Source organism: Pleurodeles waltl, chromosome 2_2, assembly GCF_031143425.1.
Source record: "Pleurodeles waltl isolate 20211129_DDA chromosome 2_2, aPleWal1.hap1.20221129, whole genome shotgun sequence".
Lineage (NCBI taxonomy): Eukaryota > Metazoa > Chordata > Amphibia > Caudata > Salamandridae > Pleurodeles > Pleurodeles waltl.
In genome coordinates this window covers 944,075,172-944,093,515 of record NC_090439.1, presented here as the reverse complement: position 1 = coordinate 944,093,515, position 18,344 = coordinate 944,075,172, and the positions used below count along the sequence as shown (strand labels likewise).

At 41.9% G+C, this 18,344-nt stretch overlaps 1 protein-coding gene across 1 annotated transcript in view; it reads left to right on the top strand.

Moving 5' to 3' along the window:
• CSMD3 (CUB and Sushi multiple domains 3) overlaps positions 1-18,344 on the top strand; it is a 2,682,374-nt gene that overhangs the window by 1,808,991 nt on the left and 855,039 nt on the right. The window contains exon 27 of the mRNA XM_069220640.1: positions 4,767-4,958. Coding sequence (XP_069076741.1) covers positions 4,767-4,958 — 192 coding nt within the window. The remainder of the gene's footprint in view (positions 1-4,766; positions 4,959-18,344) is intronic.

Genomic DNA, 18,344 nt, shown 5'->3' with positions numbered 1-18,344 from the left:
TTAATTTGTTGAAACTAGGTTCGACCAAAGGTTTCAATAACTTAACCTTGAGCTCACCCCCGGTAATCTATGCCAAAAAGCAGAAAGATTATGTTTACCAGAAATATTTATGAAAACAATTAGAATGTTACCAATGGACTCCAGATAAATAAATTAGAGTAAACATTGATGAACAAAATAACAAAAAACACCAAATATCCAACAGATGGAGCATGAGGTATGCATTTTTAAAGATTTACAAGACAAAGCACCAAGAAACAGCAATGCTACATTAGAATGTGCTATTTGTGTATGGTCAGGACCTGGGCACAACTTCAGACTAGCCGCAATAGAGCATAGCCAGATATGCCAAGTAAGTTCATCCTGGTCAACATTCTTTCCTTTCCGTTTAGTCACCTAAATGAAACTTAGAATCCTCCAGCGAGGCAAGGCATCAGGCTGTATACCCTTACCTATGACCCGGGCTTAATCTGGAAAACTCTGCCATAGCTCTTGTGTGCTGGCAGTTGGTACCATTGGCATCTATCATATCTCTCACCTACTTTTGGATGTGAGAACACAGATAGAAATTCCCCATGCCCTCCATGCAAAGCGACAGGCAGTTGAGGAATTGAGCATATGTGAAATTGAGCTCGGAACATTATTACTTACAACATTTTCAACCCTCATTTTTGGGAGGAGAGTTGAGGAATCTATAGTTATGTAGAGAATCCACCAGAAAAAGCGTTATTGATTGTAAGTCATTTGTTCTACTTATGGCTACTTCTAACCACAAACTTGTCACAGTTTGAATACATACATTGGAAAGACCCTCACAAAAATGGTTCATATGAGAATTAGACTTTACGCCAGGAACCTTTGCAGGCTGGTGCAATGTCCCTACCTGCAGATCTGAGTGTTGATACAGTAATGCATGGTGAATATATGGAGGATCATACATATAGAAGCTAGGCAACACTGGAATGCCCCAGCTCCAAGACTATGGTTGTAGCTTTTGTGCTGGTGGAATGAGCCCAAAGGTTCTCTGGACATGACGTCTTGGCTAAAGCAAAACACAGCCTGTTGCAATGGTCACCCTAAAAAGGTCTATTTGTGGGTAAAAATACATTTCTTTACACCAACCAGGTGCTCCTTCATTCTGTGAATAGGAGAAAGTAATTGCCCACCTGGATTCCTACTTGTGATGCCACTTCACCTTTTAAATTGAGATAGTGGAGAGAAGAAAGCAATGAGCAGGATGGACTTCCCCACATGAAGGGTTTACTACTTTCATAAGAAAGGAAGTCAGAGTTTGAGCTGCCAACTTACCTGGGACAAAAGTGGTATACAGAATGTGGACATATGATGCCTGCAACTCCATGAAGACAGTCTTGAGCTTTGAAAGTCTGAGGATGCTGCTGTCTATAAAGGAGGGGATAACCCATTTTCAAAAAATAAGGTTCCCTTTGTGAATGTGGAAAAAAGATTCAAGAGGAGGAAGCAGTGGGCCCATTGACAACCAACTGATTAGTACATATGGCGGTTCTTGAAGTTTACTCGCCCCAAAATGCTGATGGCATTTTGCGACCAGATATTAGAAACATTTCTGGCAGGATGTATTGGCTGATTAGTAAACTAACCCATGTTTGCCTTCATTGTTGTTTTGCTATCTAGTAGAGGTTGGATGTAATATATTGTGTACCTATTCTTCCTAGGTGTTCGTTTTCAATTTGCAAATCACAGGGCTGCCTTTATGAAGTAAAATTAGCAGTCAGATTATTTTCTGACACATTATGATTTTTCTGCCTAAAGTTCCAAAGTTTGTTACCTCAATCCTTACATCTATCATGCACTAGGACCATTATATCAAGCCATGTTCACGATATCTGACCTCCAACCTATGTATAAATATTCTGTACACATAGTGAGCTATTCAAACATGGCCAGGTATCATTATCACATACGTTTTTTTTAGTTTACATCAGTGGCAGTCTCTTTTGGGCATCTATTCAATTCACAAAAATGAATGCTTTGAAGGAAAGAGGTAGTTTTATAGTTGCAGGTGGGCTCTGTGGTATTTTTATAATTAATTTAGTCTGGAGAATGTTTATAGGTGTATTCTGAGACTTTCAAATCGAGTTATGGAATGACTGGGAGTCCTGTGGAAGTTGGCTGATGTGGTTGGTGGCTGTGACATTGTGATAAAGACAGACAAACTCAGGATAGATGGAATGCAGGGTAAGTTTAATTAAGTTCAGTAGGTTAAAAGAAATGTTCCAGCGAAGCACTGTGTATTTATTGGGCTATTAAGAAGTTGAAGACATTGCTGTGGGGAACGGGCTTTGTAATAAGTACTGACCATAAACCTCTCAAGGATGTATTTTGCAAAAACAAATTAGATGCTATATCAAGCAGAATATGCAAATGAATGGTAGCTCTACAAGATTATGAGTTTAAGGTGGATTACATCCTGGGGGCAGAAAACAAAGTTGTTTATTGCATATCTCGTTTGGTTCCAGAACAAATAGAAATTAAAGCAGTGATGGAGGATGACCCATGGAAATTAACATAATTCAAGGTCTGTGAGGTCACAGAGGGCATTGCCAGTGAAGATGAATGGCAGATGCTATTGAGAGAGGACATAGTGTTGCAAGAAGTGACTATGCTTATGAGTAAGGGTTGAAAATCAAAGGTAGGGGTGAGTGAGGATGGACTAAAACATTGGAACGTGAGAAATGAGTTGTCAAAGTTTGATGGTATGTTGTGGAGAGGCACAAACTCACTTTCTTCCAATGAAGTCAGAGATAGGGTCATCAAGGATATGTGGTGATTTCACAAAACTAAAAAAAGAATTAGATTACACTTCTGGAGGCATGGAATTGACTCTCAAGCGGAGACAGTTTTAAGAAACTACATTGAGTGCAGATCAAGTGATAAGGTTTTGCAAAACAAGGAAAACAGTCTATAGTAGTGAGAGATGCTCCGGGGAGAGTATGGCAAGAGGAAGCTTTTGATATTCTGGGACCTGTCACTGTCAAAGCGGTCAGTTTTATGTGATAGTGTTAATAGATATGTTCTCACATTGGCCAGAGATACTCATCACGAAGAACATAGAGACAGGCAGTGTCAATGGATTTCTCAAAGATATTTGTAGCAGAGAAGGGTTATCCGATTATATCCTGACAGATAATAGGGTACAGTTAGTTTCCAGAGAAATGGAAAAAATGCTATCCCAAAGAGGGATCAAACACTAGAAGTTGTCTGTCTGCCATCCCAAACCAATGTATTTGTAAAGAGTTTCAACAATATTGAACGCGCCTATTCGGATTGCAAACAGCTCAAAACAAGAATTCGAAAAAGAAATTAGTGAGGGAGCAGAAATGTATCATTTAACACCTCAAAAAGTCACAGATAAACTGCCCTTTGAATAATTTAGAGGCAGGAACCCTAATACATTGATCTATCATCTTGGATGAGGGGTATGACCTTGGAGATGTCCCTAGAAAATGTTGAGTGGAGGAAAGTACAGCAAGAAAAGGTTAAGAAAAGAAAATAGCATTTTGACAAGACATACTCAACTTGCCACACCAATGTGAATGTGGGTGACATGATAAGAGTAAAGTAGCCTCTGAGGTGTGGGACATCTGAATTTGTATTTCTCCTTAAGTATGTTAAGTTATTATGCAATTCTGTAAAACTGGATGACAACCACATTTGGAACTTAAATAGAATTGTAGTCATACACTATAATTCTATTGGTGCAACCAAATGTACAATCCTGAGTGATGAGGCTATATCGAGGAGAAGTAAAAGAATTGTACTCCCGCCTACATTCATGACAGACTATGTATAAGATGTCAATTGTTTCATTGTATATGTTGAGTTTTCTTTTTGGTAATTTGCTTTTGTTAGTATTAAATTTTTTGTTTCACATTTATGTACATAGAATAACGTGGAAAAAACAATAAAGGGGAAAAATGAGTGGTGTCTTTATAATTAGTATCTAGAATCATTTGGGATGCAGAATGTTTATGTGTGTATTCTGAAAATTGAGAATCAAGTTATGGAATGACTGTGAGAGTTAGTTGGAAGCTGGCTACTGTGGTAGCTGGGAGGGTTCTTTTAACCTACTCAACTTTATGAAATTACATCTGAATTTAATCTATCCTGAGTGTGGATATCTTCATCACAGGCTCCTAAGTAGCAAAATCAAAAAAAATCCAGGGAACGTGCAAGTGGTACATCAATATGAGTAGTGCTCAGATGAAACATGCAGGTTAGAATAAGATGTCCCTGTGTCCTTTTACTGACTACAATATGTTGAAGATGGCCATTAAAAATGCGATCTTCTTGGTATTTTCCAACTTATCACAAAAAATAGTAGAGCAAGATGCTAGCTACACCCGTCATGCAAATGCCAACTAAACTCCGTTGTCACACTTCAATAACTGAAAAAATATTCTTTGAAAGTGTTAGATAATTAACATACACACTTCTAAATATGGAGCAGGAACCTTCCTGCAGGGATCGTTGAGCCCATGCAGAACTGTTTCAGTTTCAATATCATTTTTTTTTGTCTTTACTTGATAACTGATTGTTATTTGGACAACAACATTATTTCAAAGGGGAAATAGGTACATTTTTAAATACACACATCTTCGTACTTAAGACAAGAAGACATTTTCGACCTTGAAAGTTATCACTGCATACAAAAAAATATTATTTCGAAATATACTGCGGTAATACATTTCTAATAACATTTTCGACGTTCTGTCATTGTGTCACAGGTTCAGTGGCAACAGCTTGTCGTGATCCAGGAGTTCCCATGAATGGAACACGTAATGGCGATGGGAGAGAACCTCATGACACAGTCATATTTCAGTGTGACCCCGGATATGAGCTTCAAGGGGAGGAGAGAATCACATGCATTCAGGTCGAAAATCGTTTCTTCTGGCAGCCCAGCCCTCCAGTGTGTATTGGTATGTCATATTGAATAAATTATGAACACTACTGCCCTGGAACAGGATGTTACGAACACAAATTACAGTAATGTGCAGCTCTTGTCACTCTGTTCTGTACAAATCCATATTACTGTATTTTCACAGGCGTATGTCGGTATGCATTTGAGACACTGTAAATTTCAGTCTGCATCTGTAGATCAGTGACTGTCTGGGTTTATGCAACAGTCACAGAGACAAAATGTTTGTTGGGGAAAGGAAACATACAAAGCCTTGCTATCAAGGTGGCACCAACGGATTAGTTTCCTCATCAACAGATCTATGATAATGTTTTACTAATTTTCCTGAAGGAACTATGATCCGACTACTGAATTCAGACAGTTCCCATGATCGTACACAATATCTTAACAAAGTTAGATGTCACCACATCTACCACTTTAACGCTAACCAAATTATGTTTAGTTAATCTACTCTTTACTATGTTCGTGCCATAAAATGACCATGCAACAGGGTGAATATCTAATATGTCAAATTGGTATGACTTCATTTGCATACATGAATTGTGTGATGTGTGAACTGTATGGTCAAAATGTATTATTTTGACATAATATGAAGTTAACATATTGTGAGATGTGATCTGAATGAAATGTTGTCAAACAATTGCACTGAAGTTGAGTGAATAACTTTTTACATACAATAGTGGCACTGCACAGAATAAAAAATCTATATTGTGCGTCTTCAGAGTATGTGTAAATCACAATGATTATTCATAAAGCTACTCTTTTGTCTAGCTATATTTAACATTATATGTCGTATCTCTATGCTACTGTACTGCTCTATATTTTGATTGATGTGATTGATTAATGGCAGAGATCAGAAACATATATTCATTAATCATAATGTAAAGCACGCCGGATTGGCTAGAATAGCAAAAAAGAGAAACAAAGGGCCATATCACATAAAACTATCACTATAAGTACTAATTTAGGGCATGCTTTCTGCCACAGTCCGGGCTGACTGATGTCCTAAAAAGATCAAGATCAAGAATGGTGCTATTTTACCACCTTAGAGAGTTATCAATCTGGAAAAAACCCAGAGTGTGAACAGTCCCTGACATCCCACAAACACACCTTATGGCTCTTTGTGGTTTTTCATATTTTCCTGGCTCCAGTCCTTTTCCCTCCTACTGGGCGAACTTATTTACTCTGCTCCCCAGTGAAGGAATCGAAGGCCTCCCCACAAATTAGCAGAATTAACAGTTCTTGACCCAGTTCCTGAGAAATGAAGGAATAGTGAGGAAATCTTAATCTGTTAATTAGCTGTCAAGTAGGTGGGTCACCTAGGCCCACTGGAACAGAGGAGAAAGGCCAGAACTCTGGAGCCCACACTGGAGGGGCTTACCTTTGATGTATTGGTGGGAAGAGATCAGGCAGTTGTCTCGGGTAGGAGCAGAGCTGAGGCTCCCAGGGAAGCTCTTTCTACAGACAACTTTAAGTCTCTATATTGAATTGTAGGGGTGGGGCCGAGGTAGAGTGATGATGTGGCATCCTTAGATTGGCTAAAGTCACCTGGCTTCAAGAACTATCGACCCCCAGTTAAAAGCCCCTGCACAGGGGAGAGATAGATGAGAAGACACTATACACGGGAGCCACAAGGACTCAAGAAGCCACTTGATGCCCTACAAGGATTTGAGACTTGGTCTCTAGCTGAGCCCCAGGACTAGATCAGGTCTCTCTGGGGCTAGTGGCACTCACCCGCTCATGCCCCCTGAAGAACAGCTGAGAGATTGGATCTGCTGTGAGATCCTTGAGGGTTCCACTAGAACTTCTGTGCATTTGCCATTGCGTCCACTGACACGTAGGTGCCCTTCAAGAAGCTAGGAGACTCAGGGGGATGTGGAGTGTAGCAGGGAGGTTGTTTGCTGGATAACTGTGGAGGCACTGCTCAAGATTTCCACCTCCAGTAGGAAAGTACCCCAGGAGTCAGAGAAAGGGCAGGTCAGGAGTAGGAAGCCAGAAAACCCAGCTACTCCTAAAGAGTGGCCATTTAAGGGCCTGGAAGTCTGAAGAAAATGCCCCTGCTGTCTAAGGCTGGCCACCAGGAGTAAAACAAGCCACAAATCCTGCAAATTGGCCCTACACGACCTGCAAAATGTGCCTGCAAAATCCGACTGAAATAATAGGACTGCTTATTATGATGACAGGACTTCAGAAAGTGGGAACTGATTTGATTTGCATATGGCTAGGTCCAAAAAAATGATGAATTAAACCCAGATCTTTGCAAATGGGTTGAATGTTTGCATGGTTTAGCATTCTGTCCATCATCTGTTCTTTTTGCATTTGTCACCCTAAAGGCCACTGGATTCAAGCTAGACTGGCTGATAAGGGGTGAGACCCTGAAACCGGTCCCAGGATGGTTGTTTCTGGTCCAGAGAAGACCTGTGTAGGAGGCTGGCCTGGTTTGTAGTGTGTACCAAGGGAACTTACACCTTATGCCATGTACAGTTATCCCTTATTAGTGAAATGTAGTCAGTGTCTAGAAGCCAGGCTGTCTAGAGGTAGCTGTAGGCAGAGCATTCAAGGCTGAACTAGGAGACGTGCAAAGCTCTTTCAATACCACTGCAGTCACACAGTACTCACACACATGAACGACAATACTGAGCGTTACCAAAAATAAAGGTCCTTTATTTTAGTGACACAATGCCAAAAATACTTTGGAGACTATACTCCCTTAGGAGATAAGTAAATCATACAATATATACACTAGTAACAAAAAACAGGTGAGTATTCAGTAGGAAAACTGCAAATAATGAAAATCACAATAGGTTGCAATGGGCCTAAGGGGAACACAAAGCATATACTAAAACAGTGGAATGTGAAAGTTGGTTTCCAACCTAGGCAAGTGTAGTGTGTAGAGGGGCACTGGGAGTGTAAGAAAGCACCAAAGGTAAGTAAAATACCCCACTCTAGAGCCCAGTAAAGCAGGAAGTATCCTAAAACACACTAAAAGTTGTGATAGCAGATAATGCAAGAACCAGAAGAGAATGCAAAACACCAACAATGGATTCCTGGACCTGAAAACCTGTGTAAGAAGGGGACCAAGTCCAAGAAGCCCTGAAGAGTCCAGGGAGAACAGGAGCCCCTGCTAACCTGGATGAAGGTGTAAAAGAAGAACCACCGGTGAAAGACAAAATCAGTATTGCACCAAAGAAGATAGATGCAGATTCCTGGCTGGTGCAGAAGATGTCCCATGCCGGATGGATGAATAAGGACTGGTTTGCATTGCTGGATTCCACCAACAAGCCCTGGTAAACTCAAAGCTTGCGGGTAGTGGAAAATGGTGTTGCCTGGTACCAGGAGGGACTCGGTGGTCTCTACCCAGGAGGGGGAGACAGAGGGAGCTCTCAGCAACTCAGAGAGCCCTCAGAAGACCAGGTAACACCCCTCTCCTAAAGGAAATGCATTGTTCTGCCTTACTGGGATTGAGCTGCTCAAACCACAGGAGGGCAGAAGCCTGTCTGTGAGGTGGCAGCAGCTGGGGCTGCAGTGAAAACTATAGAATGCTGGTATGGCAGTACTGGGGGTCCACTGTGGAGCCCCCAGAGAGCATGGGATTGTGCAATCAGTACTGTAATCAGTATTGGAGTACAATTCCCAGTTGTTAGACACCTTACTTGGCCCTATCCGGCGTTACCATTGTGAAGCTGTACATAGGTAATGACCTATGTGCAGTGCACACTTAAAATGGCGTCCCTGCACTCACAAAGTCTGGGAAAATGGTCCTAGACAACGTGGGGGCACCTCTGCTAGTGCAGGAGTGCCCTCACACACCTGTACTTTGCACCCAGCCTTCAGGGTTGGAAGACCTGATATATAGGTGACTTATAAGTGACCTGGTGCAGTGAAAGTGACTGTGAAATAGCGCATGCACTATTTCACACAGGCTGCAATGGCGGTCCTGTAGAAGACTTTGTCTGGACTCCTTATGAATTCATTCCATCCATCACTTGTTCTTGCAATTGTTGCCATAAGGAGGATGGGTATACCCAGATGTGGGTCCTGTACTGCCCATGCCACTGGAATCTAGCTACCCTGGCTGAGGATGGATGATACCCTGAAACTGGTCCCAGGATGCTTGTTTCCGGTCCAGAGAAGACCTGGCCTAGCAGTTCGGGCAGGACTGTTCACATGGGGATCAGGGTCAAGACTGATTTGCATATGGCTGGGTCCAAACTGGAATGGGAAGGGTAGCAAAAAACAATGGATCTAGGCCCAGATCTCTGTACTGGGGTGAATGTTTGACATTGTTCAGCATTCCGTCCACCACTTGTTCTTTTTGCAAGAAACTAAAAAAAGCTCATAGTGATCCACCCTATTTCCCTGGCAGTGTTCCCGGTGTAGGCCACGGCCCTAGGCTTAGTGCATCTTTCATTACCTATAATTGATGGACAGGGGGTGTGCATTGGACCCCCTTGCCTAGCCACTTTTTCGCCCTTGGACCCCATCCTCCAGGGCCTGCCACAAGCACAGATGTCTTGGTGACTATGTTCCCTTGGACACAGAGGAGGAGAGAAAAGCAGAGGAGGGAAGCTCCTCTGTGCTCACCTGTTAACTGTGCAGCCTTCCACTCCTTGTGCCCATGACTGGAGGAAGGGGAGGAGGCACAGCATCAACCTATGTGTAAGGACGGAGATGGGAAAATCATCACTCCAGCTCCCATGCTGGCAATGGATGGTGCTGGCTGAGCAGTAAGCCAGCTCGGTACCACTGGAATCGGTTCTCCGTGCTGCCAAAAAAAATGGCCAAACAAAGGCTGTGGATTCCTGGGTGTGACCAGAGCACTCAAAAAAAAAAAAAGGCTGCAGCACAAATCTGCCACTGAGGCCGCCCATTTGATAATTCTAGCATAGAACACCCTATAGTGTCCCCTCAGGGTTACTTCTCTTGTCCTAAATGAGCAGGGGCACCACCAATGCTTGTTTGAAGTGTGTGGGGTGCTGCAGGAGGTGCGGCAGCCCCACCTCAGTTGGCCAAAAACTCACCCGATGTCTTGTGAGGCTTTATGAACATGTTCACGCCAGAGGATTATCTTGGTTTTAAACACTCCTTTGTTCTTGGGCTCTGGAGCTTTTGCTTTACCGATAGTCATGATGTTGTAAATACAGTGTTTGCCATCATTATGAGTGCTTTTGACTGTTGGTGCTGTGTTGGTTGATTGTAATGGTGCTGCAAAATTGAATCGTATCATGTGCCTGCGTTTCACAAATGGGGAAGAGAGGGTTTAAGTTAATAGCACTCAATCCTCGTCAAACATTCTACCACATGGCACTATCATGAATATGTGAATATGTGAAAAAGTCAATGTTTGAGATCTGTGTATCATTTACAGTAATTGCAAATGCCGTCGAAAAATTCCTCATAGAGGTAATCTCGTCAACTAAATTTTATTAATTAAATTACAAATATATTCACCAGGTGCATTGCAGTATCTTTAGTGACACTTACGTATCACATTAAATCCCTAATGGATCCTGAAACCTATAATCACAATACCTGGTGACATTGCAATATAAAAGGGTCTCCTTATAAATAGAGCAGGCCCACTGGCTTTGTCAGCATGCCATGAAAAAAGACAATGTTTGAGGTGTATGTAGCATTTGTAGTAATTTCTAATGCAAGCATCGTAGAACTTTTCTCGATAGAGGTCGTCTCTTCAATGCGATTGCTCCGTTAAGTAATGAAAGGACAATATTTTCACAAGTGTAAAATACCTGTTTATAAGTTGTATTCAATGGTAAGATAGTTTCATACAGAAACTTGGATGGCTGCGTGTGATTATCATGCTGCTGATTATGGGTGCTTGACATTTTAATTCACGTGTTAGCCCATCTTTTTTAAAATGTCTTTCCTTTGACCTGCATTCTGACTATTTGAGACATTTTCATTAGGACAGCAATGTCCCCATAACATGTGTACATTCTTCATACCCTATTAACATTTTCCACTGTGTGGTATCCTGATATACCGATGTGTTAAGCCAATGCTTAGTGCGTGGGAGGATCTTAGGGAACTGAGAATGTAGAACATGGATTACGTGCTAGAGTGTGACTCTTGTCAGTTGGTCTCTTGCTGGTGTGGTGGCAGGGATGTCTCCTATAAATAGCCATATTTTAATAAACTGCCTCTTGGACTCCTATCCTTGTGTGTATCCTTCTTCATACCACACTGGAGGAATGCGGTGAACGCAAATTCTCCTTCACGGTCTTTCTGCATTATGTTTGGTATTATAGTGAGAGCATCCATTACGAATCTCTCTTCCCGATGTCCCGCAGTCTGTGGCCATCTATGGCAAACGTGGACGTTGTGTGACAGGCCAAGGACAGGGCTTCAGTAGAAGGGACAATGGTCCTCCTGGTCTCCGCATTGCCTAAAGCTACACAATAGCTACCTAGACCCGCTCGGTAACAAGGCCTGACATGTTCCTGGTCCCTGAGTTTACCTCTAACACAGTCATCATTTAGTTTATGGAGGTGCTCTAGTGTCCACAAAGAACTGTGGCAACATATTTGTGCTAGTCATATTTGTATCAAACCTATGTTTACCTCGAAAAGCATACTGCAAAATCATCTTTTGCCTCCAGGGCCCCCCTTTTTAAGGAAATATTGCAGTCGGCATACTACCCCTAGCTGTTAGAATGCAAACATGAAATCATTGACATTATAAGTAAGCACTCTTTTATCAAAGTATTCGTGGCCGGCCCACAGCAGAAGCATCGACAGCGACTGTTCTGGTTTTCCAGTGAACATTGTGCTGTAGATGATTATCATGCAGTCGCTTTTTCTCTGGTTCTCTATTCTGCATCAGTCTGCAAGGTTATCACCCAAATGCTATTAGTATTTCAGCACGTATGACATTTGTCAGTCTGCTGATACTGCTGACACAAAAGAATGCAAGGCAGCAGGAAAGCCTGCAGTTGACAGGCTCATTTGAGTACCCTGCGGTTGCTCTTTAAATTGTTCTATTTAAAAATAAGCCAACCAAAAGAACAACAGCTGAATACAAAGCACATTTCAGACACAACAGTTCTCCCTTTGTTTTGCAGCAAAACCATGCATTTTCCATTTCATCTGCAGGGATAGGTTTATTGATTGAGACTATTGTGGAGATTACTTAATAGCCAAGGAGCCTTCTCGCCTCATTAAATTATCTAGAAGCATAATTCTTTATGTGTTGTCACAAAGTCAGCAGATTTCTACCAGAAACGGTCTTTTATTTCATTTGTGCATCCAACATTTGAAAGACTCATGTTAAACCATTGAACACCACCATGGATTACGACAACATGGTATATCAGTGAACCGTAAATTAGACTTGTCATGATGTTTGTGATGCTTGTCAAGTGATGTATGTTGTTCCAGTTGTGCTCATGTCATCATAGCTGGAATCACATCTAAGGCTGTTACAAATCACTATATGTAAATTACTAAGACATTCTATTTCTCATAAAACAATATAATAGTATTGTGGGAACAGGCTATTTGTCTCTGCAGATACATATTGATCATAACAACCTTTGGTATTGTTAGGTAAACATATTTCAGTCGCTTCGACTTGTATCACCCATTTTACTGGCTTCCGTTTTTTTAGATTTCCTGTTAAAATATATTAGTTCCAATCGAGCGAAGCCAAAATCGGCTTTATATAATCGCCATCTTGAAATGTTGAGAAAATTCACAATTATTACACATGAAACGAAATACTGCTTCAACATATTAAGTCACATACTGCTAATTACAGTTCTGCCTAGCCAAACCAAAGTTTAGGTTCACTCACAGATAGAGATGTTTGATCACACACAAGAAAAGTAGAGAATACAACTGATCAATTAAAATAATCCAGAAGAAATTTGAATAACGATGAAAGGTCGAAGTGGACTGGAACCAGTGGTGTAAGCAACTTGAGGATGTCCCCCTGCAAAGTATATGAGGGATCTCCCTCTGGACTCACTCAGGAGCGCTCAGGCCAGGGTACTGTGCTGAAGTGACCCACTGGATTTTGGGCCCTACACCATTGGGGCTGCAGGGGCCTTTGTTATGCCACTGGCTGGAACTAATGGTATTGCAGTTCCCATAGTTTTTATCTTAATGGGAATACTCTCTTATACTATGTAAACAAACGTTTTAAAGGGGAAACATTATTATTTGTTATTTAAATCATTTGTAAAGCGTGAATGTCACCAAACTGGTACCCTGGCGATAGCATACATATGTATACTATACTGCTGAAAATATGAGCTTGCACAAGCTCCGGAGTCAGAGTGATTACTTCAGAAAGAGCCAGGTGTTCAGAGCTTTCCTGAATTGAGGAAGACCATTCCTCAACTGAGCCGCCTTAACTGTAAAGGCCCAACCTCCCTGTCTTGACCTTCTGAATTTGATAATTGCGGATCTTGAACGGAGATGTCTCCCAGGTGTGCATCCTTTCAATCTGTGCAGCAAGGGCACAGGGCCTTTTCCCTGTAGTACCTTGAACACAATGCACATGGCTTTGAAAATAATCCTCTGCGTCAGAGGAAGCCGGTGCAATTCCTTTGAGGCATTAGATGCCGAGGACGTACAGGGTGTGTTCAGCACCAGCTCTGCCTCTGCCATTTGCACTCTTTATAGTCTCTACACCAGGAATTCAGGATCTCCAAGTAGCAGGACGCTGCAATAATCTAGTCTGATGAGTGTGATTCTCCTCACCACCAAGGATTTAGCTTAGATAGGCATCCATGGTAGCACCTTCCTTAATCCTCGAAGGAGTGCGAAGCAAGTGCCTGCCACTTTCTTTTGTGACATGGCCTTCAAGAGACAGTTTATCATCAAACATGACCCTAAGATTGCAACCTGCGTCTGATGGCTGTGGTCTCTCCTGACGAGAGAGGCCAAACGTTATGGGGAAGTGTCATGGGGATTCTGCTTGCTGAGCAGCAAAAAAATTACATTCTCTGCAGCGGAAGGCTATTACATATGTAGGCTTTGGAATTTCCTGAAAAAACTAGTGTGCACTGAGCCATGAACAAGAGTGGCTATACAGAGGGTCCTGTCTCTCCAGACACTCGCCTTCTGTAACCGATGTTTTCTCACGAGGGGGAGGTTTTTAGGGGTTTCTTGAACTAGGACCACATTTTTTCGTGGCTCTGTACTTGACAGCCCATCTATGCCAGCTCCCCCAAAACTGACTCACACTTCATTACAAACAAGAATGTGGCCTCTCCATTTTAAAAACGTGCAAGCTGTGAAAAGGACCCATGTCATGTGTCACACCCGAATCCAGGTCTAGATGTTTTGCTAAAAGTGTGCTTTCTGGGGTTAGCAGGTTTTATACATTTCGGAACAGCCTCAACCAATAAAGCTTTGCATACTACCGCACTGTTCCCATGCTTTTTTGAACTTAGACCTCTGATAACTATACTTTGAGTCTCACACTTGAAGAATGTAAATCACATAACCATCTCATTTTACAAACCTATCCACTAAAAGCAAACACCCACTCCCTTATTTCCAGTGGAAATAACCCAACAATAAATGTGTCAAGGAAAGTATTTATTATGCACAGGTAACCCATACAATGTAGTTCAGCTCATGATGTTTTCTAACAAGCAGTGCGCAAATGAAACTACAAATGTGTGCATATCAATCTATACACCTTCACTAATTGCCTAATTCCTATTATAACATTATATAATGTGTAACTAGAAAATTAATGTGTTTATGATGCAGGACATTTGGAGGGCTCCGACCCATAGCTCAAAGAAACTAGCTGCCTCTGGTAATGAGCATCTTCATGATTGCCAAAAACACTCTCTCTTCTACTAACTAAAGCACAATTTGTGAAATCGCACACGAGTTCTATTGATAAGTCCATATTGAGTTACAATATCACAAACTGCATTCACAGAATCACAATCATAATCGGGTTTTTTCAAAAACCTGCAGATTTAAATTCTTGTGAAATTCAAGGAGACTTATGGTAAAAGAATAACCAGCACATAACTCTTCTGCATGTTTCTAAGATTTATCCAGGTGACAGGATTTTTTTGTTTTTTTCCAAATATTTCACTGGGTATTAGTTTTTTCTGGGCGAACCAAGAACATGGATACCTGTTTTGTTTGTTCCATAAGAAATCATAATACGAATAATTTATAAATCCAACTCAGCTGAGTGATTATTAGAAAGGATACATGCACCCTGAAATTCCAAGAGGAATGTAAAAAATGTAAATATGTACAAGAGCAATTGTATACATATACGCAAAGGAAATGTCAGGAAAAAAATCCAAAATGCGTAATATGTCACTGCAGTGAAAAAGATGGAGCTTTATTGATTTCTGTAATTAATTTACTCACTATTTTGTTGTATTTAGCAAATGGAAACAAACACACAAATTCCAGAATACTAATTAAAGTAATAAAGGCCTGTATGTCTGGAAACTGCAATATTAAATATGTGTTTCTTTATAGAGAATGCAGAATGCAGTCAGCATATTCAAATACGTTATAACAGCAAAGATCACTAAAGTCTTGCCAGATCACAATTTATGCTATACTGTTTATTTGATGAAAAATCCTTCTTACAAACCATTGAAAACAGAGAACCATTCAATGAGGAAGAATCAGTGTGGTGTTACGATGTTTTGGTAGTAGAAGAGAATATCCAAACAGCATCTGGCTCCTTGTTGGGGCCCAGCATGGTGCATCAATGCCACAGAAAGGAGCCACGTATCTTTTGGATTTTTTCTTAGTCTTGATCCTCACTAGTGCACAGACAAACAGCTCCCCCCACTGCCAATAATACAAGTGAGGAGGTCTCATATTTCTCTGGTTGTTAGACTAGACATCCTTAGGGTGGTCCCCTCCAAACTTTTTGCCTGCCTTGCTTCACTTTTGCTAATTATGTTTTGTTGACCTTAGGACTCTGGGCATCTTACCACTGCTAACCGGTGCTAAAGAGCATGTGCTCACTTTCCTAAAATATTGTAACATTAGTTTACTTGTATGTCCCTTGTAAAGTGCACTATATGTGCCCAGGACCTTTAAATTAAATGCTATTAGTGGGCTTGCAGCACTGCTAGTGCCACCCACGTAAGTAACCCTTTAAACATGTCTCAGGTCTGCAACTGCAGAGCCGGTGTATGCAGTTTCACTGCCATGTGCACTTGGCATTTACAACCCCTTGCCAATCCTTAAAATCCCCTTTTATTATTCATAAGACAGCCATAAGGTAGGCTTTAGGTAGCCCATAGGGCAGGGTGTGATTTAAGTATACGACAGGGCATATACTTTTTAGTTTTATGTGTCCTGGTAATGAAAAACTCCCAAACCCCTCTCATAGGATAACATTAGAGATTCATTAATACACCTATTAAGCATAATTCCTGATTCATAAGGAGTAGGACTGTCATGTTTGATACCAATGGACCTGTAATAATAAATTCTTCTTAATGGTAAAGTTGGATTTATAATTAAAACTTTAAAAATGCCACTTTTAGAAAGTTGGGATTTTTCAGCTATTAAGCCATGTGTGCCTGCCTCCAATACACATCTGGATTGGGTGAGGACTGGACTTTGTGCATTCCTTCTACACAGTCACTCACAAAGGGAACTGAGGTGTGACTGATGGGCCATTCACAACCTGATGGGCCATCACCACGGTGATGGGCCATCCTGAGTGGGATGGGAGGGAAGAGCTGGCATTGGACCTGAATAGGGCTGTGTCTGTACTCACACATAGAGCTGCATACTCCCCTGTAGTGTGTCTGGAACCAGGGCAAGAAAGGGAGGACCTTGGTGCACTTCAAAGCCTCTCTTTCAAGTCACCCACACTTCAAAGGCACCACAGGGTAGAACAACTGGACTTCGGACCCTACCAGCTCAGTACACCTCTGGGGCAGAGGATACTCTGCTAGGAAGAATAACTGCTGTGCTGCTGAAAGGACTGTCACTCTGCTGGAACTCTGCAGGACTTTGCTGGACTCCTGCTTTTCTGTGCCTGCCCTGCTACCTGCTTTCCTGGGAGTAAGAAGGACTGGACCTGAATCGCCATATCCCCACAACAAACTGATTTCAAGGGCTTGCGGGCTTGACTCCTGTTCTGCAGCCCCCTGGACATCCAAGACTGCCTTCATACTTTCTACGCACCTAGAGTGTGTTACCTGTGAGTCCTGAACTGCCAAGTGGTGCCAAGCCAGTCCAGTACTGTCACCACGTGTTTGGTGGTCCACAGACCACCAGGCTCGTAATCGGGCCCTTACTCACTTTTTTGTATGTCACATTCTTCAGGAGGCAGGAGGCTGTACCCAATGAGAGTTCCAGGAGGCCAGATATTCCTTTGGTGAAAGACCCTTTAACAGGATTTGCTGCTGTGGAGAAGAGCATAGAGGGGGCTGTTGTGAAGTCAGGCTGACCAGCAATGCACCTTAGATGGATAGATAATCAGGTTAGCCCTGGTTTTCTCACAGTTCTCAGACAAGTTTACATCCAGCATATTTTCTTTTTTATTCTGAGTCCCAAATTCTGGATTTTGGCTTTCTGGGCACCTTTATCACACTAGCAAGGATCCAGCCAGGACTTAAGGGGACCACTTGGGGAGTTAGGACTTACTCAGACTGGGCCAATGTTTGGGTTAAGGATAGTGGGGATTTGTTATGTCCCTGTGGCTTTGACCAGGAGGACAGCAAATTAGCCCTTGGTGTCACTCTGGTAGTCCTGGATTTATTTGAAGAAGAAGGGCTCAAACAGCAGGACAGACATTTAAGAATTCAATGCAGGCCCCAGTTAGCAAAGCCGTCCTTTCAGGTGTAGCAAAATTATGTTGTGGGGTACACTGGGAGCCACAGGAGGAGGGAGACCTCTGAAAGTCCTTCCACAGGTCCAGAAAGTAAGCTGAAGAATGGGTCTGAGGGCACTGTTTTATACCTGGTGCCTTCTTTGAAGTAGGAGACGTTTAGAGAGATTTCTCTTTGAAGTGCTTGGAATTTCTTGACTCCCCTGCACTTGGTGCAAGCTGGCTGCAGGAACAATACGGTGGTGACAATTCCTTTGTGCGAAGGCAAAGCACAGCCTGTTCAACAGATGGCCCATTCAGACATACCTAATCCCACTATTGTGTGACTGTGTCTGGGAGGAATTAAAAAGTCTAACTTCCAACTACACCCCGTCATGTGACCTAGGACAGGCTGCAGGCAACAAACAGCAAAGGGCAGGAATAAGCCTACTTTCTAACAGTGACATTTTCAAAATTGTAATTTAAAATCCGACTTTACCATTAAAGAGGATTTTTAATTACAATTTCATAGATACCAAACACCAATCAAAAGTTAGCCTTTTTAAATGTAATAAGGACACCGAATGTTATCCTACTGGTA